Source organism: Heterodontus francisci, chromosome 35, assembly GCF_036365525.1.
Source record: "Heterodontus francisci isolate sHetFra1 chromosome 35, sHetFra1.hap1, whole genome shotgun sequence".
Taxonomy (NCBI): Eukaryota; Metazoa; Chordata; class Chondrichthyes; order Heterodontiformes; family Heterodontidae; genus Heterodontus; species Heterodontus francisci.
The window spans coordinates 19,923,084-19,946,891 of record NC_090405.1 but is presented as its reverse complement, the minus strand read 5'-3'; the positions used below and the strand labels follow the sequence as shown (position 1 = coordinate 19,946,891).

General features: G+C 44.4%; 1 protein-coding gene, 1 long non-coding RNA gene and 2 other non-coding genes across 4 annotated transcripts; 1 reads left to right on the top strand and 3 right to left on the bottom strand.

Annotated features, from left to right (window-relative positions):
* Positions 1–375: 375 nt before the first annotated feature.
* trnar-ucg (transfer RNA arginine (anticodon UCG)) lies at positions 376–464 on the bottom strand. Its single transcript is given in 2 exon segments — positions 376–411; positions 428–464. It is a non-coding gene; the product is annotated as a tRNA-Arg (tRNA).
* A 5,274-nt stretch (positions 465–5,738) lies between these two features.
* LOC137350424 (uncharacterized) lies at positions 5,739–12,939 on the bottom strand. The gene is made up of 3 exons (XR_010969412.1): positions 12,887–12,939; positions 11,287–11,372; positions 5,739–5,887 (listed from the first exon to the last, which is right to left on the bottom strand). It is a non-coding gene; the product is annotated as an uncharacterized lncRNA (long non-coding RNA).
* trnat-agu (transfer RNA threonine (anticodon AGU)) lies at positions 6,179–6,252 on the bottom strand. The gene has a single exon. It is a non-coding gene; the product is annotated as a tRNA-Thr (tRNA).
* Positions 12,940–19,759: 6,820 nt separating the features above from the next.
* Positions 19,760–20,149, top strand: LOC137350423 (histone H2AX-like). Its single transcript, XM_068015084.1, has one exon. It carries the CDS (start codon positions 19,760–19,762, stop codon positions 20,147–20,149), a length of 390 nt encoding a protein of 129 aa, XP_067871185.1.
* Positions 20,150–23,808: the final 3,659 nt, after the last annotated feature.

The window sequence follows — 23,808 nt, the reverse complement described above, 5'->3', positions numbered from 1 at the left end:
AAAATCCATATAGACAACATCCATTGCTTTCCCTTCATCAACCTTTTCTGTTATTTCATCAAAAAAATCAGTTATTTATTAATAGATGCAGCACTGAAACAGGCCCTTCGGCCCACCAAGTCTCTGCCGACCAACAACCACCCATTTATACTAATCCAACATTATTCCCATGTTCCCGACCACATCCCCCACCACCTCCCTCCACTGGGGGCAATTCACAATAGTCAATTTGCCAATCAATCTGCAAGTCTTTGGCTGTGCGAGGAAACACACGCAGTTACAGGGAGAACTCAAACTGCGCACAGACATTAGCCAGAACTGAACACGGGTCGCTGGAGCTGTGAGGCTGCGGTGCTAAACACTGATCGCCCAAAATGACCGTAGCAGGATTCGAACCTACAAACTTCTGATAACCTCATTAAATACACCGAAGTCAGACACCTTATCCATTAGGCCACACGGCCAGTAGTGAAGAAGTGGAAAGGTGCTGAACCTCTCAGTTTTCGGTCCACCCAAACCAAGTTCAAGGCCTGAATAATGAACCGATTGCCTCATTAGTTCTGTGAATAATACAATGATTTAATAGACAAAGTTTTGAAACATTCCTGCCCATAAATCTTGATAACAGAGAGTGTGTGGATCTTCTGACTCAGAATGTTTAATGGATACAGTCCTCAGATCCGACAAGGAACCCCTGAACATCCACAGTGAAGACAGTGTGGATGAGGAAATGTAAGAGCCGGGAGCTGAAACTCAGGGACGGCCGAGCTCTCCTGTCATTGAGCTTGTGTGTCTGCTCTGCTCGCCGCACTTCCGGCTCTACTTTGTTTCCAATGAAAAGATGAAAAGGGCCGTTCGGTTTTCCTCTCACTGACAGCGTGTTTCACTCGGGTTAATATAACCCGGGACTTTTGCTGCTGAAATGAATTCTGCAAGGTCCCAGCAAACACACCGGCTCCCTCCTTTCTCCCCTCTTTCTATCGGATTGTTTTACCAGGAGGGGCTCAATAATAACAAACCCCCTGCAGGGAATGACCGCAAATTGAGCATCTAAATGGGGCAAGTGGGCAGCTTTCTGGGTTCTAGGTTCCCCCTACCCCGCCCCTCCCTCCCTCCAGTCCAAGCCCCTCTTCACTTTCTTTGGGACTTTGATGAGGGTGAAATGGGGAAAGTTCCCATTGATGTTTGAATGCTGAATTGCTGCAGGGATCTGCGCACGCGCGATGTTGCCCCGCCCCCGGTGGGACGTCACAATGAGGAGTGGAGCGCATGCGCAGCCTTTCCCCAACCCAGTCTGTGAGGCCATTCACTCAATCAGGGGAAGATGCTTTAAATCAGCTGCTAATGGAGACTTCCTGGGCCCGGGGGAAGGGAACAAACAGCATCTGCTTCCAGCAGCCACTGCTTTGGGAGCGTGTCCGCAGATGTGCTCAGAGATTAGCATTGAGTGGTGGGAAGTTGAGGGGGAGTCGGGGAGTGTTTGTAACAGACACTGTGGAGCAGGAGCTGCTCCCGGAACATGGAGTGAGCCGGGGACACGGGGAAGGGAGAGTTCATTCTCGGACAGTGTCTGTACAGGCTCAGGGAGACACAATGGGAAGAAATCACTATTGAAAATCACTGACAATTTCACCACCCAAAGGAGAGGGAATTTTCCTGCTTTAGTTCCAGTCTCTCACTGTTTGTTGGATCGTGAACAGTGGGGGAAAAATAGCCGCAAAATAACGAGCGTTTATTGCAGACACCAGGTGAGAAGTGTGAAAGGCACATTTTAAATAGTGGCTGCTTGTTTTCCGTTGAAATAGAAATGTGACTGTGTAAAGGTCACTGCTCTATCGGATAGTCCCAGTCATTGAGCAGTGCAGGGCTTGTGTTGTTTCTGAATGTCACAAACTTGTTGGAAAACCACTGCAAACACCTGGTAAACAGAAGCTGAATACTGCAGTACTGCAGTGGAGTCAGACACTGACACTGTTTGTGTTCCTGGTTTTAATTTCGCGATTGTTCATAATGATTATTATTGGGACGATTACATTGATCGCTTTTGTATCTTCTATCTCACCAGTTCTTTCATTCCTGCAGGAAAATACATGAAGGAACCTGAATGGATGTGGTGATTCTTGGACACAAGGAAAAGTGCAGTGATCTCGTTCCAACACACAGTCGGTACAGGATCACTCCCAAAGCACAGAGATACTGCCAGCTCATCAGTTCCACTGGAACAAACAAAAGAAGTAGTCAGACAGACACTGATCCCAAAGTCGAGAGAGACATTTTCAATCCAACAGTCAAACAACAGCAGGAGAGACAGAAGTTGTTTCCATTTCACTCCAATTCAATACAGCTGACAGGTTGATACATCAATCACAGTCCAAAAACAAACTCACTATCAGATCTCAATAAACTCTGTCACCATGGTTACATTTTAAATATAAAACTTGAAACAGAACAGACAAAATTTACCTGATTGAAAGGTACAGAATGAGTGCAAGGAGGCTTCAAGGGGATTTGGACAGGGTAAGTGAATGGGCAAGAACATGGCAGATGGAATATAATGTAAATAAGTGTGAATTTCTCCACTTTGGTAGAATAAACAGAAAGACAGAGTATTTCTTAAATGGTGAGAGGCTGGGAAGTGTTCATGTCCAAAGGTACCTGGGTGTCCTTGTTCATGAGACACTAAAAGCTAGTGTGCAGGTGCAGCAAGCAATTAGGAAGGCAAATGGTATGTTGGCTTCATTGAAAGGGGATTTGAGTACATGGTTAAAGATGTATTGCTTCAATTGTATAAAGTCTGGCTGAGACTGCACCTGGAATATTCTGTACTATTTTGGTTTCCTTATTGAAGGAAGGATAGACTTGTCACAGAGGGAGTGCAACAGAGATTCACCGGACTAATCCCCTGGGATGGTGGGATTGTCTTATGATGAGACACTGCAGAAACTGGGCCGAAATTCTCTGGAGTTTCGAAGAATGAAAGGTGATCTCATTGAAACTTACAAAATTCTTACAGGGTGTGACAGGGTAGATATGGATAGGATGTTTCCTCTGTCTGGTGAGTCTAGAACAAGGGGACACAGACTCAGAATAAGGGCAGGCCATTTGAGACTGAGATGAGCAGGAATTTCTTTACTCAGAGGGTGGGAAATCTGTGGAATTCTTTATCCCAGTGGGCTGTGGAAGATCAATCATTGAACATATTCAAGACAGAAATCGATAGATTTCTAAATACTAACAGGATCAAGGGATATGGAGATAGCAGGAAAAATGGCGTAGAGGTAGATGATCAGTCACGATCTGTTTGAATGTTGGAGCAGGCTCGATGGGCTGAATGGCCTAATGCCCCTATTTCCTATCATCCTTTGAATCCCAATAATGTACATCGGAACGTCAGACCAAGTTATGCATTACATACCAGTTCAAAAATCCCACAGAGATTACGACTGAAAGATACAGTATCAATTCCATTACTACAAAATGAAGGACTTGGAGCTTGCAGACCAGCCCATGTATAAGATTGAAAGTTATATTTTCATTCACAATCATTTTCACAGAGCTAAATATTAAATACCAATCCACAACTTGCACAGGACTACCAAATAAAACCTACAACTGTAAAATACAGTTAATCCATATTTTAAATTAAACACAAGGCAAACAAATATTGATACATTAATAGAGTGGGAAACGGTGAGAGCAGAGTGGAGCATAAAGAGCCCAGGAGAGAGAGGGAGCAAGAGTTCACTCGGAGAGCAGGGAACAGCGAGAGCACGCATCAAAAAAGGCAAAGGAATCCACAATTAATGGGAGAACACTGAATGGTGTAGAGGAAGTGAGGGACGTTGGAGTGAATGTCCACAGATTCCTGAAGTAGCAGGACAGGTCAATAAGGTGGTTCAGCAGGTATATGGAATCCTTTCCTTTATTAACTGAGTTATAGAATATAAGGGTGATCTGGGTGTCCATGTCAATAAGTCACTGAAAGCTAACATGCAGGTGCAGCAAGCAATTAGGAAGGCTAATAGTATGTTAGCCTTTATCACAAGAGGATTTGAGTACAGGAGTAGTGAATTCTTGCTTCAATTGTATAGAACCCTGGTTAGACCGCACTTGGAGTACTGTGTACAGTTTTGGTCTCCTTACCTTAGGAAGGATATTATTGCCATGGAGGGAGTTCAACGAAGGTTCATCAGACTTGTTCCTGGGATGGTGGGATTGTCCTATGAAGAGAGATTGGGGAAACTGGGGCTGTCTTCTCTAGAGTTTTGAAGAATGAGAGGTGATCCCATTGAAACCCACAAAATACTTAAAGGACAGTCAGGGTAGATGCAGCTAAGATGTTTCTCCTGGTTGGGGAGTCGAAAATCAGGGAACACAATTTCAAAATAAAGGGGAAGCCACTTAGGACAGAGATGAGGAGAAATGTTGTTACTCAGAGGGTTGTGAATCTTTTGGAATTCTCTACCCCAGAGGGCTGTGGAAGCTCAGTCGTTGAGTATGTTTAAAGCAGAGATTGACAGATTTGTAAATACAAATGACATAAGGGAATATGAGGAAAGTGTGGGAAAAAGGGCATTGAAGTGGATGTTCAGCCATGATCATATTGAATGGCGGGGCAGTCTCGAAGGGCTGAATGGCCGACTCCTGCTCCTATGTTTCGATGTTCCTAACTCCACATTATCGATGAGACACAGCCTCAGGCCGACTTGTCGGGTGGTGCAAACAGATAACACTGCTTCTGATCTTCACCAGAACAGAGACTGAGATGTAACATTGATCATTAAACAGACTGTGAGAGAATACAACAGAATAAAACACATGGAGAGACACTGTGGAATAACAAATAGATTTGATTGGAATGTTGAATTTTGATTGGAATGGATAAAACACCAGAAACAGCAGATTAAATTGGGATTCTCATCATTATATTGATCTGAGACAGAAAAGAGAAACTGATGGAAAGAAGGAACAATGGAACTGTTAAGTTTTTTTGAGTTTTTCACTCACCCATGAAAGCTGATTAAAAAAAGATGCAAATAACAGAGAATTTCACCAAAAAGGGAGATTAAATGCTGCCGAAACCTTGGATCGAAGGATGTCCCAACAGATCACCTGTTTCACTGTCTCCTCACTGGGGGATTTCAATCAGTGAGCAATATTATTCGCTACCTTTTTTTTGTTAAATGAACCCAGAACTGTCACTTGGAGTTAATATCTGCATTCCGACTCCTGAATATTTTCTGGACACATTTCCTGCTGAAAGAACTAAGAACTCTTTTCTAATTTACACAATACTATATACACATTCATCAAACCTCTTAAGCTAGCATCCTTGGTGCTGCTCTCTCTTCTCCCAAACCTCATCTCATGTGACTGTTACATCATCACTCTGACAGTGGGAGGGGTTGATCCCACTATCTTCAGCATTAACCCTTTACATCCTTATACTACACTGTCTGTCCAAACAAATGGGTGGAGGGAACTTCCTTCATTTATTCAAACACTTGAAAATCAACTCAAAGCCATCAGAGAGAGAGAGGGAGAGAGAGTGTCAGAGAACTTCCTGCATCCAGTCCTGACCCTGTCACACTCAGCAGCTGCTCACCCAGACCCCACTCTCATCAACACTGAACATTGTTACAGAGACCCTTCAAATAATGTTTATAAAAGGCGGAAAAATTCAAAGTTCATCGCAGCCGGATTGAATGGAACAAAGTTTAATATCTTCTCACCGTCTCTCAATACCCACGAGACATAGGTTTTCTTATTTGGTTCCTTTGATTTTTCTTGTTCCTGATTGACAAATATTCCAAACCTCGGATCAACCTTCCCACTCGCGTCATGTCCCCAGTCTCGGTTAAAAGCAACACATAACGAGACCAACACTCTGAAACATACAACACAGTCACACTTTCCTTCAGTGAGATTAATGTCGAGCTGTTTTCCAGATCGAATGTAACCGTGAACAAATTTGTATCAAAGAAGTTGCCTTTGGCGTATCAGCACTGAATTTCTGGACAAGGAGGAACAGCCATTCCCAACTCACATCCTTCACAAAGGCTGTTTTCTCCTGTGACTGAAATTCATCATGTAATTTGAATTCCAAGTTCAAGTTCACAAAACAGAGATGTAAATGATTGATAAGGAAACTTCTAAAGCATATCACAAATGTGAAATAAGGCTCTGCTGGGAGTTGAACCCAGGCTCTTCTGTTTACTAGACAAGTGCTTTAACCAACTAAGCTACAGAGCCAAATCGCAAATGCTTGTGTAGTTGAAATCAGAGGAGGATCTGTTTATTCTCATCACACTTCTCCACTGGTCACAACATATTTTAACTTTTCCTACTTACTGAGACAGTCATATACTCTATTTTTCCCAAAACTGAGAATGGAGGTGGAGGGGCAACATGATAGAGGTTGACAAAGTTATGAGTGGCAGAGACAGAGTGGATAGTCAGAAGCTTTTTCACAGGGTGGCAGAGTCAGTTACGAGGGGACATAGGTTTAAGGCGAGAGGGGCAAAGTTTAGAGGGGATGTGCGAGGCAAGTTCTTTACACAGAGGGTGGTGAGTGCCTGGAACTTGCTGCCGGGGAAGGTGGTGGAAGCAGGGAAGATAGCGACGTTTAAGAGGCATCTTGACAAATACATGAATAGGATGGGAAGAGAGGGATACGGTCCCCTGAAGTGCAGAAGGTTTTAGTTTAGACAGGCATCAAGATCGGCGCGGGCTTGGAGGGCCGAATGGCCTGTTCCTGTGCTGTACTGTTGTTTGTTCTTTGTACATAGATAACACGTTTATAGATGTGGTCACCCCACAGCTTAAGAGTATGCAGGGAGAGAGGGAATGGGTGACCACCAGGCAGTCAAAAGGAATCAGGCAGGTCGTGCAGGACACCCCGAGTGCGTCTCACTCTCCAGCAGGTATTCAGTTCTGAATACAGAGGACAATGATGCTTCACCTGGGGAGTGCAGCCGGAGCCAAGTCCATGACACCATGTGTGACTCAGCAGCAAAGGGGAGTACAGGGAAGACTGGAAAAGCCATAGTGATAGGTGATTCAATCGTCAAGGGAACAATCAGGTGTTTCTATGGCCACAGACGTGAATCCAGGAATGGAGTGTTGGCTCCCTGGTGCCAGGGTCAAGGATGTCATTGAGCAGTTGCAGAGCACCCTGAAGCGGGAGGGTGAACAGCCAGCAGTGGTAGTCCACATCAGAACCAACAACATAGGTAGATATAAGGATGTTGTGCTGCAGTCAGAACTTAGGGAGTGAGGTAAGAAATTAGCAAGCAGGACATCAAAAGTAATAATCTCCGGATTACTCCCAGTGCCACGTGCAAGTGAGTACAGGAATAGATGGATAAGACAGATGAACGTGTGGCTGGAAAAATGGTGCAGGAGGGAGGACTTTCGATTTTTGGGACAGGTTGGACGGGTTGCACCTGAACCGAGCCAGGACGGAGTTCCTTGCAGGATGTTTTGCTAGTGCTGTTGGGGAGGGTTTAAACTAGTTTGGCAGGGAGATGGGGACTGGAAGGTAGAGTCAGATCAGAAATGAAAATGGAAGGCAGAAAATTAATGGAGCCTGGAAGAGAGAGGAAACACTGATTAGAAAATTCAAAACAAAAAATGTTGGCAGTGCTCAAGGATATCTAAATCAATGCAAGGAGTATAGCAAATGAAGCAGATGAGCTCAGGGCACAGTTAGACACACGGCAGTATGATATCATAGCTATTACAGAAACATGGCTAAAGGAGGGACAGGCGTGGCAGCTCAATCTTCCTGGTTACAGGGTTTTCAGACGTGAGAGGGAAGGGGATAAAAAAAGGAGGGGGAGTGGCAATTTTGGTCAAAGAAACTATTACAACTGTGAGGAGGGATGATATGTTGGAAGGTTTATCAAATGAGACCGTATAGATTGAGCTGAGGAACAAAAAAGAGGCAATCACACTGCTGGGAGTGTACTATAGACCCCTAAACAGTCAGAGGGAGATGGAAGAGCAGATATGTAGGCAAATATCTGAGAAGTGCAAGAACAATAGGGCAGTAACAGTGGGGGATTTGTACCACCCAAACATTAACTGGGATACTTTTAGTGTAGAGGGAATTGAGGGAGCAGAATTCTTGAGGTGCATTCAGGAGTACTTTTTTTAGCCAATATGTAGCAAGTCCAACAAGAGAGGGTGAAGTTTTAGACTTAGTTTTAGGAAATGAAGAGGGGCAGGTGGAAGGAGCGGCAGTGGGACAGCAATTTGGTGGTAGTGATCATAATTCAGTCAGTTTTAATATAATTATGGAAAGGACAAGGACAGAACAGGAGTTAGAGTTCTCAATTGGGGTAAGACCAACTTTACTAAGGTGAAGATTGATTTACCGAAAGTGGACTGAAAACAGGTAGTTGAAGGTAAATCAGTGTCAGAGCAGTGGGAAGAATTCAAAGGGGAGATTCCAGGGGTTCAGAGTCAACATGTTCCCACAAAGAAAAAGGGTGGGAAGGCCAAATCTAGAGCCCCATGGATGTCAAGGAGTTTACAGGTATAATAAGGCAGTAAAGGGAAGTTTATGCCCAACACAGAGAACTGAATACTACAGAAAGCCAAGAGGAGTATAGAATGTGGAGGGGGGAAATCAACATTGAAATTAGGAAAGTTAAGCGAGAGCATAAAAGAATATTGGCAATCAAAATTATGGTGAACCCAAAGATGTTTTATCAATACATTGAGAGTAAAAGGATAAATAAGGAAAGAATAGGGCACAGAAAAGACCAAAAAGGTAACCTATGTGTAGAGCAGAAGATGCTGGCATTGTTCTGAATAAATACTTTGCATCTGTCTTCACAAAAGAGGGGGAAGATGCATATATTGTAGATAAGGAAGAGGGGTGTGAAGTATGGATGTGATCCATACAGAGGGAGAGAGGACATATTAATGGGATTAGTGTATATGAAAGTTGATAAATCACGAGCGCCGGATGGAATGCACCTCAGGCTGTTAAAAAGAAGCAAGAGAGGAAATAGCAGAAGAGCTGATCATCATTTTCCAGACCTCACTGGATACAGGTGTGGTGATGGAGGATTGGAGGACTGCTAACGTTGTAGCTTTGTTTAAAAAGGGAGTGAGGGAGACCAAATAATTACAGGCCAGTCAGTCTAACATCAGTAGTGGGCAAATTATTGGAATCTATTCTGAGAGACAGGATAAAATGTTACTTCGAAAGGCACAGATTAATCAAGGATAGTCAGCATGGATTTGTTAAGGGAAGATCTTGTCTAACCAACTTGATCGAAATTTTGAAGAATTAAGAAGGAAGATAGATGAGGGTAGTGCAGTTGATGTAGTCTACATGGATGTAAATGTAGGGGGTATGAGTTTGCAGATGGCACAAAGATTGGCTGTGTGGTAAATAGCAAGGAGGATAGCTGTAGACTGCAGGAAGATCTTCATGGTCTGGTCAGATGGACAGAAAAATGGCAAATGGAATTCAATTCAGAAGTGTGAGTTGATGCACTTGGGGAGGTTAAACAAGGCAAAGGAATACACAATTAATTGGAGAAGACTGAGAGGTGTAGAGGAAGTGAGGGACCGTGGAGTAAATGTCCACAGATCCCTGAAGGTAGCAGGACAGGTCGATAAGGTGGTAAGAAGGCATATGGAATTATTTCCTTTATTAGCCGAGGTATAGATTTAAGAGCAGGGAGGTTATGCTGGAACTGTATAAATCATTAGTCAGGCCACAATGAATACTGTATGCAGTTCTGATCACCTTATTACAGAAAGGATGTAATTGCACTAGAGAGGGTGCAGAGGAGATTCACGAGAATGTTGCCGGGATTGGAAAAATGCAGCTATGAGGAAAGACTGGATAGGCTGGGGCTATTCTCCTTGGCACAGAGAAGGCTGAGGGGAAATCTCATTGAAACATACAAAATTTTGAGGTGCCTGGATAGAGTTGAAGTGAAGGGCCTATTTACCTTAGCAGAGAGGTCAGTGACTGGGGGAAATAGATTTAAAGTGATTGGTAGAAAGATTACGGGGGAGATGAGGAAAAGTTCTTTTCAGCCAGAGGGTGGTGGGGGTTTGGAACTCACTGCCTCAATTCATTCAAAAGAAGTCTGGATATACACTTCAAGTGCTGTAATCTGCAGGGCTACAGACCAAATGCTGGAAGGTGGAATTAGAATGGGTGGAAAGTTTTTCATCTGGCACAGACACGATGGGCCAAGTGGCCTCCTTCTGTGCCTTAAACTTTCTTTGATTCTATGATACTATAATTACCCAGCTGTTGTAATGGAACTTGAACTTGTTTCTCTGGACCATTAGTGGAGACTTCAGGATTACTCGTCCTGTAATGTCACCACAAAACCACCATACCGCTGTATGAGATTTTTTACTGGTTTGTTCTGTGGATTTCAGTCTACACAAATGGAATTGATAATCTATTTCACACTGATAATGTTTGAGATGTTTTTGGCTGGTAAATAATGTGTATCTCAGTCAACTGTATTTTTAAATTCCGCAGTCTGGGTGAATTCAGGCATCTAATTTACATCACAGTTTGCACTTTCTATCAGCATTACTTAATCTAATACTGTTTTATTTTTGGACTGGCAATGTTTAGCTCAATCTACACTCATGGAATTGATACTGTATTTCAGTTTGATATTGTATGAGTTTTTAGAATGGTATATAATATTTAGATCAATCTGCACGAATGGAATTGATTCTGTATCTTTCCATTTCACAGTGTGGGTGAGTTCTGAACTGGTATCTAATTTGTGTCTCAGGTTACAATATCTTTCAGCACCTTAGAAACTTTCTCTGTAATGAATGTTGAACTTGTATGTAACTTGTATCTCAGGGTACACTATGGGGATGTTTAAACATCCTTTATCATGAATGGATGTGAGCTTTGAGTATGGTATTTAATTTAAATCTCAGGGTACAGCATTACGTTAGATTCTGTGCCATTCAATCAATACTGTGTGCCAATTCTATCTGATATTTAATTGATAGCTAAGTCTGCATTATATTTAGATTGACACATTGTATTTCAATCTGTTAATGTGTGTGATTTTGACCTGGGATTGACATATCTGACTATCAGTGGGACTGAATTGGGGTGAAATGGAAACAACTTATTTTTCTCCTGCTTTGTTTGATTGTTGGATTGAAAATGTGTCTCTGGAACTCGGGATCAATGTGGGCCTGACTACTTCTGCAGTCTGAGACTAGGGAACTGATGAACTGTCTATCCCTCTGTACTCTGAGTGATAATGTACCTACTGTGTGTGAGAGGAGTTGGCTGCACTGTTCCTTGTGCCTCGAGTGCAGCAACCATCACATTCATCATGATTCCTTCAAGTATTTGCCTGTATGAAGAAAAAATATGTCTTAACTCAAGAACAGGGGAGGTGCAAAATATCAAAGAGGTGAATTTAATTTCGCAATTAATAATCATTAAAAACACCCACAAATGAAAACCAGTGTCAGTATCTGTCTCCACTGAAGTACTGAAGCTCCCAGCTCCTGCATCACAAGTGTTCTGGGCAGATCCATCCAGACAAAACACTGCACTGGGATCGTCCCAACTGCTCGATGCTCTACACATATTTCCAGCCATCCTGCTTCATTTGCACAAATAAAAAAAAATAAAGCCTCAATTCCTTTCTTCCCAGACAGTTGTTCCACCTCCCCTTAAATGCATCAATACTATTCGCCTCGACCTCTCCCTGTGGTTGCAAATTCCAGATTCTAACCACTCACTACATAAATACATTTTTCATGAATTCCTCATTGGTTTTATGAATGTCGATTTTATATTTTTGGCTCTTGTTTCAGACACCACCACAAGAGGAAACATATCTGCATGTATTCTATAGAAGCCCTTCACTATTTCCTCACTTTTTTCATTTGTTCATGTGATGTAGGCATCACTGGCTATGCCAGCATTTATTGCCCATTCCAAATTGCCCTTGACAAAATGGTGGTGAGCTGCCTTCTTGAGCTGATGCAGTCCTTGAGATGTAGGAATTCCAACGGTGCTGTTTGGAAGGGAGTTCCAGGATTTTGACCCAGCGACAGTGCAGGAATGTTGATATAGTTCCAAGTCAGGATGGTGTGTGGCTTGGAGGGGAACTTGCAGGTGGCAGTGTTCCCATGCATCTGCTGCCCTTGTCCTTGTTGGTGGTAGAGGTTCCAGGTTTGGAAGGTACTGTCGAAGAAGCCTTGGTGTGTTGCTGCAGTGCATCTTTTAGCTGGTACGCACTGCTGCCACTGTGCATCAGTGGTGAATGGAGTGAATATTGAAGGTGGTGGATGTGGGCAATCAAACAGGCTACTTGAGTGTTGTTGGAGCTGCCCTCATCCAGGCAAGTGGGCAGTATTCTATCACACTCCTGACTTGTGTCTTGTGAATGGTGGACGGATGTGGGGAAACAGGAGGTCAGTTACTCGCCGCAGAATTCCTAGCCTCTGACCGTGCTCTTGCAGTCACAGCATTTATGTGGCTGGTCCAGTTCAGTTTATGGTCAATGGTAACCATGGGTGACTCAGCTGCTGTACTGTTTGTCTGTTCCATCTGACATTGAATTTGAAGTTCAGGCTGCTCTCTTGTGAGAGTGACACAGTGCCTTGCAATCTGATAGTGGGTGTGATTTTGGACTGGGATTGATGTATCTACCTGTCAGTGGGACGGAGTTGGGGTGAAATGGAAACAACTTCAGTCTGTCATGCTCTGTGTGACTGTTGGATTGACTGTTAGTCTCTGGAACTTGGGATCAGTGCCAGTCTGACGAATACTGCTGGCAGTGATTGTGGAACTGATGTCTCTTTTCTCTCTGAATGATACTGTCCTTACTGTGTGTGAGAAGCCGGCTGCACTTACCCTTGTGCTAAGGCATCATTATATTTATTCTGCTTCCTTCAAGTATTTGCCTGTAGAAAGAAAAAGTATTTATTATAATTCAGGAAGAGGTGTGGTGGAAGTTACAAGAGAGACCAAAACAATCTTTGAATGAATAATCATTGTGAACAATCACAAAGGAAACCCAGCAATACAAACAGAGTCAGTGTCTGATTCCACTGCAGTCCTTCAGCCCCCAGCTACTGCACACCAGAGGCTTTGGCCGTTTTACAACAATTAAATGACATCCAGACATAATCCGCTGGGACATGAATGGGACTGACCGACGGAACAGGGACTTTTACACTGGTCAGATTTCCAGTTCCCGCTCCCATGGTCTAACCGTTCAGGCGAAACCAAACAGCCACTGTTTAAAATGTGTCCTTCACACTTCTCACCTGGTGCCTATAATAGATTCTCTTTGTGTAACTCCCCACATTCTGACTGTCCGCTTCTATTTCCACACTTCACTGTCCAACAACAATAAACTGTGGGAACAGGCTGGATCGCTCTCTTTGCGCTGGCACGGACATGTTGGGCCGAATGGCCTCATTCTGTGCCGGAAATTTTCTATGTTTCTGTTTGCTGAATTGTTGCCTGAATCTGCGCCTGCGCTCCCCTCCCCCAGCACTGCCTGTGAGCGGAAGAAGATGGTTTGAAACAGTCGCGAATGGAGAGATCCCGTTCCCGGGGGAAGGAAGCAAACAGCAGCCTCCTTCCAGCAGCACATCGCTTTGGGAGCGTGTCCACAGATAGACTCAGAGATCAGCATCGAGTCCGGGGCAAGTTCAGGGGCAGACGGGGGCTGTTTGTAAGAGGCGGAATGGAGAATCAACTGGTCCCGGAACATGGGGTGAGTGGGGGAAGGGAGAGGCCATTCTCAGGCTGTGTGTCGACGGGGAAAGGAGACAGAATGGGAAGAACCTGTTACTGCAGTGCAGTCAAACAATGATAATATTTGTATGACTGGGCTTCCTTTGTGGGGGCTCATTATTATTTGAGAGATTAAATTCATTAAAATCCTGTATCTTCTGTCTCACCTGTATTTTAGTTATAAACATACTTTTGTTCAAACAGACAGATAATTGAATGAACCAGAATAAATGTGATGTTTCCTCCACCCAAGTTACAAGGACGAGTGTCACCAGCTCCTTCTCACACACAGTCCGTACATTATCATTCACAGAGCGCAGAGACACAGACAGGTCATCAGTTCCACAGTCTCAGACAGCAGAAATAGTTCCAGAGACACATTTTCAATCCATCAATCAAACAGAACAGGAGAGACGGACGTTGTTTCCATGTCACCCCAACTCAGTACCACTGACAGGTAGATTCATAAATCCCAGTCCAAATTCTCACCCACTATCAAATTATCAGGGTGTCAATCTCACAATAGTGCAACCTCAGCTACAAATTAAATACACATAGAACTGACACATGGTTCCCTTTTCAAAGTTATAGAATTAAGGGCGGTGCAGTGGTTAGCACCGCTGCCTCACAGCTCCAGCGACCCGGGTTCAATTCTGGGTACTGCCTGTGTGGAGTTTGCAAGTTCTCCCTGTGTCTGCGTGGGTTTCCTCCAGGTGCTCCGGTTTCCTCCCACATGACCAAAAGACTTGCAGGTTGGTAGGTAAATTGGCCATTATAAATTGCCCCTAGTATAGGTAGGTGGTAGGGAAATATCGGGACAGGTGGGGATGTGGTAGGAATATGGAATTAGTGTAGGATTAGTATAAATGGGTGGTTGATGGTGGGCACAGACTCGGTGGGCCGAAGGGCCTGTTTCAGTGCTGTATCTCTAAACTAAACTAATATAATCTGAGATTCAAGTTAAATACCAGCCCAATATTTACACGTTATCAGTTTATTATCAGTATTAATTCCCATAATGTGTCCAGACATATACATTAGATACAAGTCCAAATCTAAAATGCATAATCAGATTGAGAGATTCTGAAATATCGTATAACCTGAGATACAAACTCAGATTCCAGTTTAAAACTCATCCGGATTGTGAAACTAAAAGATACATTATAAATTTGATGAGTTTAGTCTGAGCTATAAATTACATACCTGTCCTGAAACCTCATAGTGTCAGATGGAAGATACTGTACAATTCCAGACTGAGCTCATTTTACACACAAGTCCAAGATTCTCCCTCAGAGTCAGACTGAATGGCATTGATCAAATTGATTAGTACAGCCTGAGTTACATTTGCACATCAATCCTGTATCAGATTGAAAGATACATTATCTTTCGCTATTATGTTCACAGTGACAGATATTTAATACTTGGCAAAACTTCAAACATATTGTCTGCTTAAAACCAACCACATCTGTGGCCTGTTGCTGTGCTGACATTTTATGCAGAATGAATCCAGACTTGCAAACAGTCCCAGGGACGGAAGGTTATATAATGAATCCCCCACTCACACAGAGTACCAGATACTGACAGATAAAGTGATGCTGAAACACATGCTCAGTGCCAGATGCTGAAAACTATAGGTTGATTATTGCACTCACTCACAGTACCTCAGCCCGAGTCATCTAAAGCAACCTAACACACAAATAGTAGCACTGAGAGATTGAGAAAGAGTCCAAAACTCACATAGAGTACCAGGCACTGACAGATACAAACTGAAAACTACACACACATGGATATGGGATTGGCTAACTCACAGAAAACAGAGAGTGGGGATAAATGGAGCATTTTCAGATTGGCAAACTACCCAATGGAGTACCACAGGTACAGTGCTGGGGCCTCAACTATTTATGGTCTATATTAATAATTGCATGAAGGGACCAAGTATATTGTTGCCAAATTTGTAGATGGTACAAAGATAGGTCGGAAAGCAAGTTGTGAGGAGGACACAATGTGTCTGCGAAGAGATATAGATAGGTTAAGTCAGTGGGAAAACATTTTGGCAGATGGAGTATAACATGGGGAAATGTGAGATTGTCTACTTTGGCAGGTAGAATAGAAAAACAGAATATTATTTACATAGAGAGAGACTGCAGAATGCTGCTGTACCAAGGAATCTGGGTGTCCAGGTACATGAATTACAAAAATGTTAGCATGAAGGTATAGCAAGTAATTAGGAAGGCAAATGGAATGTTGGCATTTTTAGCAAGGGGAATGGAGTATAAAAGTAAAGAAGTTTTGCTATAACTTTACAGGGCATTAGTGACATCCCAACACCATACAGTTTTGGTCTCCTTACATAAGGAGGAATATACCTGCATTGGAATCAGTTCAAAGAAGGTTCACTCGACTGATTGCTGGGATGTTGGATTGTCTTATGAGAAAAAGTTGAGCAGATTGGGCCTATACTCACTGGAGTTTAGAAGATTGAGAGGTGATCTTATTGAAACCTGTAAGATTCTCAGTGGGCTGGACAGGTAGATGCTGAGAGGACGTTTCTCCTTGTGGGGGATTATAGAATTAGGGGCAAGAGTTTAAGATAAGCAGTCTCTCTTTCAAGAAGGAGATGAGGAGGAATTTCCTCTCTCAGAGGGTTGTTCATCTTTGGAAATCTGCTCTCCAGAGGACTGTGGAGGCTGTGTCATTGAATATATTCAACGCAGCGATAGACAGATTTTTGATCTACAACAGAGTCAATGGTTATGGGGGCAGGCAGGAAAGTGAAGTTAAGGCCACAATCAGAACAGCCATGATCTTATTGAGTGGCGGAGCAGGCTTGATGGGCCAAATGGTCTACTTCTGTCCTATTTCGTATCTTCTTATGTTCTTACACACACACACACACACACAACCAATGTGTGGCGGATCTAGAATTAATCCCACTTTCATACACAATACCAGTGACTGAAAGGTACAGAATTAATCCCACAGATAGATACAGTACCACCGACAGGTACAGAATGAATCCTATGCTCACAATCAGCACCCGGGATCGAAAGATACACGTGATTCCTACCCTCACATAACAATATCAGACTGAGTTACAGAATGATTTCCACATTCATACTGGGCACCAATGACTGCGAATTAATTCATCCCACAATCACACACACTACCAAAGGCTGACAGATACAGAATTAATCCCACACTCCTATGTAGTAGCAAAGACTGACACATACAAAATCATTCTCAAATACTCCTACAGTACCTGGCAGATTCAGTGACTGCCAAACTCACATAAATCACCAGAGACTGACAGATAAAGAATGAACTCACACACACACTGAGATACTGACAGATATAGCTTGAATTCCACACATACAGAACCACTGACAGATTCAGACTAAGTCCCAAATCACATAACATTCCAGAGACTGACAGAATGAATCAAATACTCACACACAGTGCCACTGACAGAATGTATTCCACACTCACATACAAGACTGAAGACTGACAGATACAGAATGTAACTCACACTTTCACAAAGTACCAGTGAGTGACAGGTACAGAATGAATCCCACATTCACACATGACGTTAGAGATGGATAGCCAAAAAACAATAAGACTGCCAGAATAGATAGAATTCACATAAAAATTCTAAAATATGGCAGAGAAGCACTCTTGACACAAATACATGTCTCATTTCCCTCATCTGGAAGGAGGAGAGCATGACAGGGGATCTCCGCGATGCGGTAATTGTGATCATCTTTAAAAAAAGTTGACAAGACCGACTGTGTTAACTATAGAGGGGTATCGCTGTTGTCCACCACAGGGAAGGTCATCACAAGAGTCCTTCTCAACTGCCTCCTCCCCGTGGCTGAAGAGCTCCTACTGGAATCACAATGTGGATTCTGTCCATCAACAGGCACAGTGAACATAATCTTCACAGCAAGACAACTTCAAGAAAATGTAGGGAGCAGCAGCAACCTTTATCCATGGCCTTCTCTGACCTGACAAAGGCCTTCGACTCTACCAACCGAGAGGGATTATGGAATGTCCTCCTCAAACATACTGCACTACGACATGCAAGCTGTAATCCTTGCCAACGGATCTATCACTGACCCAATCCGAGTGCAAACTGGGGTCAAGTAAGGCTGTCATCGCACCAATGCTCTTTTCCATCTTCCTTGCCGCAACACTCCACCTCATCTCCTCACACTCAAACACAGTACCTGACAGAGACAGAATGAATCCATACAGCACCAGAGACTGAGTTACCAAATTACATAAAACACTCAAACACAGCAGCCTAGACTAAAAATAAAATTAATTGCACACTCACATGCAATAGCAGAGACACAACGACACAGAATCAGTCAATAAGTGTCCTCCCAACAACAGCCAGGACATTTCCAGGAAGCTCCACACAGGGAGCAGCTCTTTCAATATAAACTGGGGCTGGAGAGAGTCTTTGTGAAATATACTTCCTGATTGCAGTAAGGGAATTTGTGATTGGTTGCAAATATTTAATCTGATTGGATGGCGAAAGAGACCAAATGTCGAATTACAATATTAAATCGTTGGGACATCACTCCCAATCACCCAATCACAATCTTTACTTTTCCCCATCCCTCATTAGCATAGAGCTGTGGGATTGTCTATTTAATCCGCACTCGGAAGGGGGTTGGTTTATTTCGGAGTCTGAAATTGGAACTGAAGATGGTTGAGGAGAAGAAGAAAGCAGCTGCGAAGAAGGGCGCCAAGAAAACCTTAAATAAACCGTCAGCAAAGGGCGGCAAGAAGCGGAGAAGGTCGAGGAAGGAGAGTTACTCCATCTACATCTACAAAGTGATGAAGCAGGTTCACCCCGACACCGGCATCTCCTCCAAGGCCATGAGCATCATGAACTCGTTTGTGAACGATATTTTCGAGCGCATCGCGGGTGAGGCTTCCCGCCTGGCCCATTACAACAAGCGCAGAACCATCAGCTCCCGGGAGATCCAGACCGCCGTGCGCCTGCTGCTGCCCGGGGAGCTGGCCAAGCACGCCGTGTCGGAAGGGACAAAGGCGGTGACCAAGTACACCAGCTCCAAGTAAAACTGCACAATGGACTGAAAAACATCCCAAACACAACGGCTCTTTTAAGAGCCACCCACAATCTCTGAAAAAGCTGCATCCGAACATCTCTATGAAATCATTTTAAGACAATGTAACATAATAAATGTCCCACTGCTGTGTTTTTGTCTGCTGTCCCATAAACCGAACTCAAACCCATAATCCGCTCATCCGCCTTTCCTTTTTTGCTTAAAGCTGTTATTGTTGTTTTACACAGCCCCTGAATGACAGCATTAACAGCTGCTTTTAGCGGTAAGGGTCAGACCTCAGTCCCTTCACTCTATTCCTGAAATGTGAACTGATTCATAATTTTATTAACAGTAACTCTCCGCACTGAAACAGCGCGGAATGGGATTATTACACAGCAGACTAAGGGCTGTTTGAGGACTCGATCCTGCTTCCTCTTTTCAGAGAAGGACACTGGGCTCTGATTGAAGATAAACTGAATGTTTCCCTTCAGGGAAATGCTGTGAACAGGGATTTAGTACCTCCCGGGACAGTTTGAAAGCGATTGGAGAAAGATCCACAATTTAAATAACATTTTAAACCCGCGTCTGTAATTCGTGACGGAAAAAGTTAAATAGAACAAAATAAAGACAAAGGATTTTAAATATTTGACTCAGGATGGCATTTATTTTAATCCGCTCCTTTCTGACAATGAAATTGGCGGTCTTTTTGAAATTGACAAATTTTCTGCTTCTGATGTTTTGGCGGTAAACCCCGCCCACTTCTGTTGTCAGTGACCTGATTGGTGAAGAATATAGGCAAATGAGGTGAATTAAGTACCGGCCAATGGGGAGATATTTCAGTCTATAAGTAAAGTGAATGCGGCGGAAGTTATCCATTCTTTGTGAAAGTGTTTGCGAGATTGTGGAAATGTCTGGAAGAGGAAAGACCGGCGGCAAAGCTCGGGCCAAGGCCAAGTCTAGGTCTTCCCGGGCCGGACTGCAGTTCCCGGTGGGCCGTGTTCACAGGCTCTTGAGAAAGGGCAACTATGCTGAGCGTGTGGGTGCCGGAGCCCCGGTCTATTTGGCTGCTGTGCTCGAGTATCTGACTGCTGAAATCCTCGAGCTGGCCGGGAACGCGGCCCGGGACAACAAGAAGAGCCGAATCATCCCCAGACACCTGCAGTTGGCAGTCCGCAACGATGAGGAGCTCAACAAGTTGCTGGGGGGAGTGACTATTGCTCAGGGCGGGGTGCTGCCTAATATCCAGGCCGTACTGCTGCCCAAGAAAACCAGCGCTCAGAGCTCCCAGAAAAAGTAAAGCGGCCGAAATGTCATCAAATAAACCAAAGGCTCTTTTCAGAGCCACCCACAGTCTCTGTGAAAGGGCTGGTTACTGTCTGATTCCAAAATGCCAGTAACAGGACCGAATGAGAACTATTTCAAATGTTTAAGCATCTGTTTCAGTGATTTCTCACTCACCCCAAAACCTGTCTAATTTATTACTTCCACACTGAGTGAGTTATTTGTCCCGTTACAGATTGCTGAATAGAGTCTTCCCGCCATGTACAGATAAGTAGACAAAAAAATTACAGATTAAAACTTCGTAATATATATAATCCATCAAAAGCTTTTTTTATTCCGCTTTTATCAGCACAAAGTCCTGGCCCGATTTTAAGAACAGCTTTAAACTAACGCCTGATTTACCATTAATTCGCTTCTTTCCGACACTGAAATTGACGGCTTTTTCGAATTTAAACTTTCTGCCAATTTAAGCCAGTGATTTGCTGTATTTTCTAATTCGAGGCTCTGCGATTGGTTAAGACATGTGAATGACAAGTGGGTGACCAATCAGAAGTGGGCTCTGGATAGCGCGGGCTCAAGCTGTGGGAATTCCAGGTCCCTGAATGATTGAGCTGAAACTGATCAGTTTCACAAACCCTGTCAGTTTCAGTGCAGGAAACACCGTCTCGGGGGAAATAACATCACAAGTGGGTCTGGTTCCAGTGACCGATTCAACGGCTGCTGCAAAACTCCCGGATTCCCTCATTGCAGCGAAATCATTTTGAAATTCTATGAAAACAATGAGTGATTCTGGAGGAGTGATGTGGCTTTTCACTGAGGGCATGTGTCGACTGGAGAAATAACTAACTGTAGAGCCTCAGGCGCTGTTTACACAGCCCGTTCAGAAAATCAAATCCACTGCACATCCTTGCTGCAAATGAAATGTCAAATTTGGGGATTCCAGTTTTGTATCTCGAACACAGCACAGATTTATTCTAGACAGTTCTAAACAGCCTATCCCAGCTCCCGTTTCCAGGTCACTGCTCTCTCTGTGAGGCGGTGGGTGGCTCTTAGAAGAGCCTTTGTTGTGTTTGCTGGAAAGGGTCGAGTTGTTCAGCCGCTGAATTCGGAGAGAGTGCGGCCCTGCCGTTTCAGAGCGTACACCACATCCATGGCAGTGACCGTCTTGCGCTTGGCTTGTTCAGTGTAGGTGACCGCATCCCTGATCACATTCTCCAGGAAAACCTTCAACACCCCGCGAGTCTCCTCATCGATCAAACCTGAGATCCGCCGGCCAGCTCGAGGATTTCAGCGGTCAGATACTCGAGCAAAGCAGCCAGATAGACCGGGGCTCCGGCACCCACACGCTCAGCATAGTTGCCCTTTCTCAGGAGCCTGTGATCATGGCCCACCAGGAACTGCAGTCCAGCCCGGGAGCAGCGAGACTTGGCCTTGGACCGAGCTTTCCTGCCGGTCTTTCCTCTTCCAGACATTTCCACAATCTCACAAATACTTTCACAAAGAATGGATAATTTCTCAGCTTTTGTCATAAGCTTGAAACAGTCAAGATGGCCGAGTGGTTGAAAGGGCTGTGTTCAGGTCGTAGTGTTTTCTGGAGGCGTGTGTTCAAATCCCAAATCTACTGGAGGGATTTGGGAGCAGCGGTGAAGGGAGAACATGGAAGAATATTGACAAGTAAAATGAAAATGGACCCAAAGATGTTTCTTCCATACATTAAGGTAAGAGGCAACTAAAGAAAGCGGAGTGCACTGAAAAGACCAAAAAAATCACAGTGATTTTTGACATCTTGCCAGGATTGAGTGGCGCGTGCACGGGATGATGTCATTTTGCAGCGCCAACGTCATCACATTTCCGCAACAAATCCATCTTCGTGTATGCGTGATAAAGCGTCATTGGGTATCTAGCCACCCCATCCCTCCACCACTTGGCTGGAGGAAGTGGCTGAATGGGAGATTTTGAAGCTGTAGCTCTCCCCCCTCGGCAACTCACTCCAGGCCTCGACGATTCCCCCCCTCAGCCGCTCGCTCCAGACCTCGCTGCTCCCCCACCCCCCCACTCCCCTGGCCAGTTGTTCCTTGCTTCGCACCACCCCACTCTCTGGCCACTCGCTCCAGGCCGCGCCGCTTCCCTCCTCTCAGCCACTCACTCCTCCGTCGCCCTGTCACCCCTTGCGGCCCTCCTGCTTCTACAGGTGGCGCCTGGTGAAGAAATGTGGGAGCGAGTGTCACGGCCAGAGCTTGCAGCTGTGGGCTGGGCTGGGACAGGGTGGGGTTGGGGGTGCGGAGAGCGAACAGCCAGAGTGCGGAATTTCACCAGTAGGGAGGAGGGGGAGAAAGCGAGTTGCAGAGGGGGGAGAGCGGTCAGTGAGGTGGGAGCTAGTAGCTGCGTTCGGGTGAAGTCAGTCCTGGTCAGTTATATAAACAAATCACAATAACGAATTGGCAGCACATTTTATCCTCTGCCCGATTTTCCTTTCCATCGATCGGGGTGCTAATTCACTATCTTCCAATGGAAATTCAATCATAAAATTCCTTTTGTATTTAATAGGATTACTGAAATGTTAAATGGATCTGAGGATTACAGTTAGTATTAGCAAACGCACCCGAGTGAATTAGCACCCCAATCGATGGAAAGGAAAATCGGGGTAAGTATAAAATGTGCTGCCAATTCGTTATTGAGATTCGTTGAGTAATTCGATTCTGCCCAACACTGAAATTGGCGGCTTTTTTGAATTCAACCTTTCTGCCAGGACGACAATTTAAGCCAATGATTTGCTGTATTTTCTAATTCGAGGCTCGGCAATTGGTTAAGACATGCGAATGGGAAGAGGGTGACCAATCAGAAGTGGGCTCTGGATAGCGCGGGCTCAAACTGCGGGAATTCCAGGTCCCTGAATGACTGAGCTGAAACTGATCAGTTTCACAAACCCTGTCAGTTTCAGTGCAGGAAACACCGTCTCGGGGGAAATAACATCACAAGTGGGTCTGGTTCCAGTGACCGATTCAACGGCTGCTGCAAAACTCCCGGATTCCCTCATTGCAGCGAAATCATTTTGAAATTCTATGAAAACAATGAGTGATTCTGGAGGAGTGATGTGGCTTTTCACTGAGGGCATGTGTCGACTGGGGAAATAACTAACTGTGGAGCCTCGGGCACTGTTTACACAGCCCGTTTAGAAAATCAAATCCACTGCACATCCTTGCTGCAAATGAAATGTCAAATTCGGGGATTCCATTTTTTTTCATCCCGAACACAGCAGATTGATTGAACAAAGAATTAAAAGTAAAATTCTGCGAATGCTGGAAATCTGAAATATTTCAGATTGATTGAACTGTTCTAAACAGCCTATTCCAGCTCCCATTTCTCGGTCACTGCTCTCTCTGTGAGGCGGTGGGTGGCTCTTAGAAGAGCCTTTGTTTTGTGTTTGCTGGAAAGGGTCAAATTGTTCAACCGCCGAATCCGTAGAGAGTGCGACCCTGCCGTTTCAGAGCGTACACCACATCCATGGCAGTGACCGTCTTGCGCTTGGCGTGCTCAGTGTAGGTGACCGCATCCCTGATCACATTCTCCAGGAAAACCTTCAACACCCCGCGAGTCTCCTCATAGATCAAACCCGAGATCCGCTTGACCCCGCCACGGCGAGCCAGGCGGCGGATTGCTGGTTTGGTGATGCCT

Excerpts from the sequence above, each read along its gene's own strand:
- LOC137350423 (XM_068015084.1), top strand. The coding sequence starts at position 19,760 with ATGTCTGGAAGAGGAAAGACCGGCGGCAAAGCTCGGGCCAAGGCCAAG.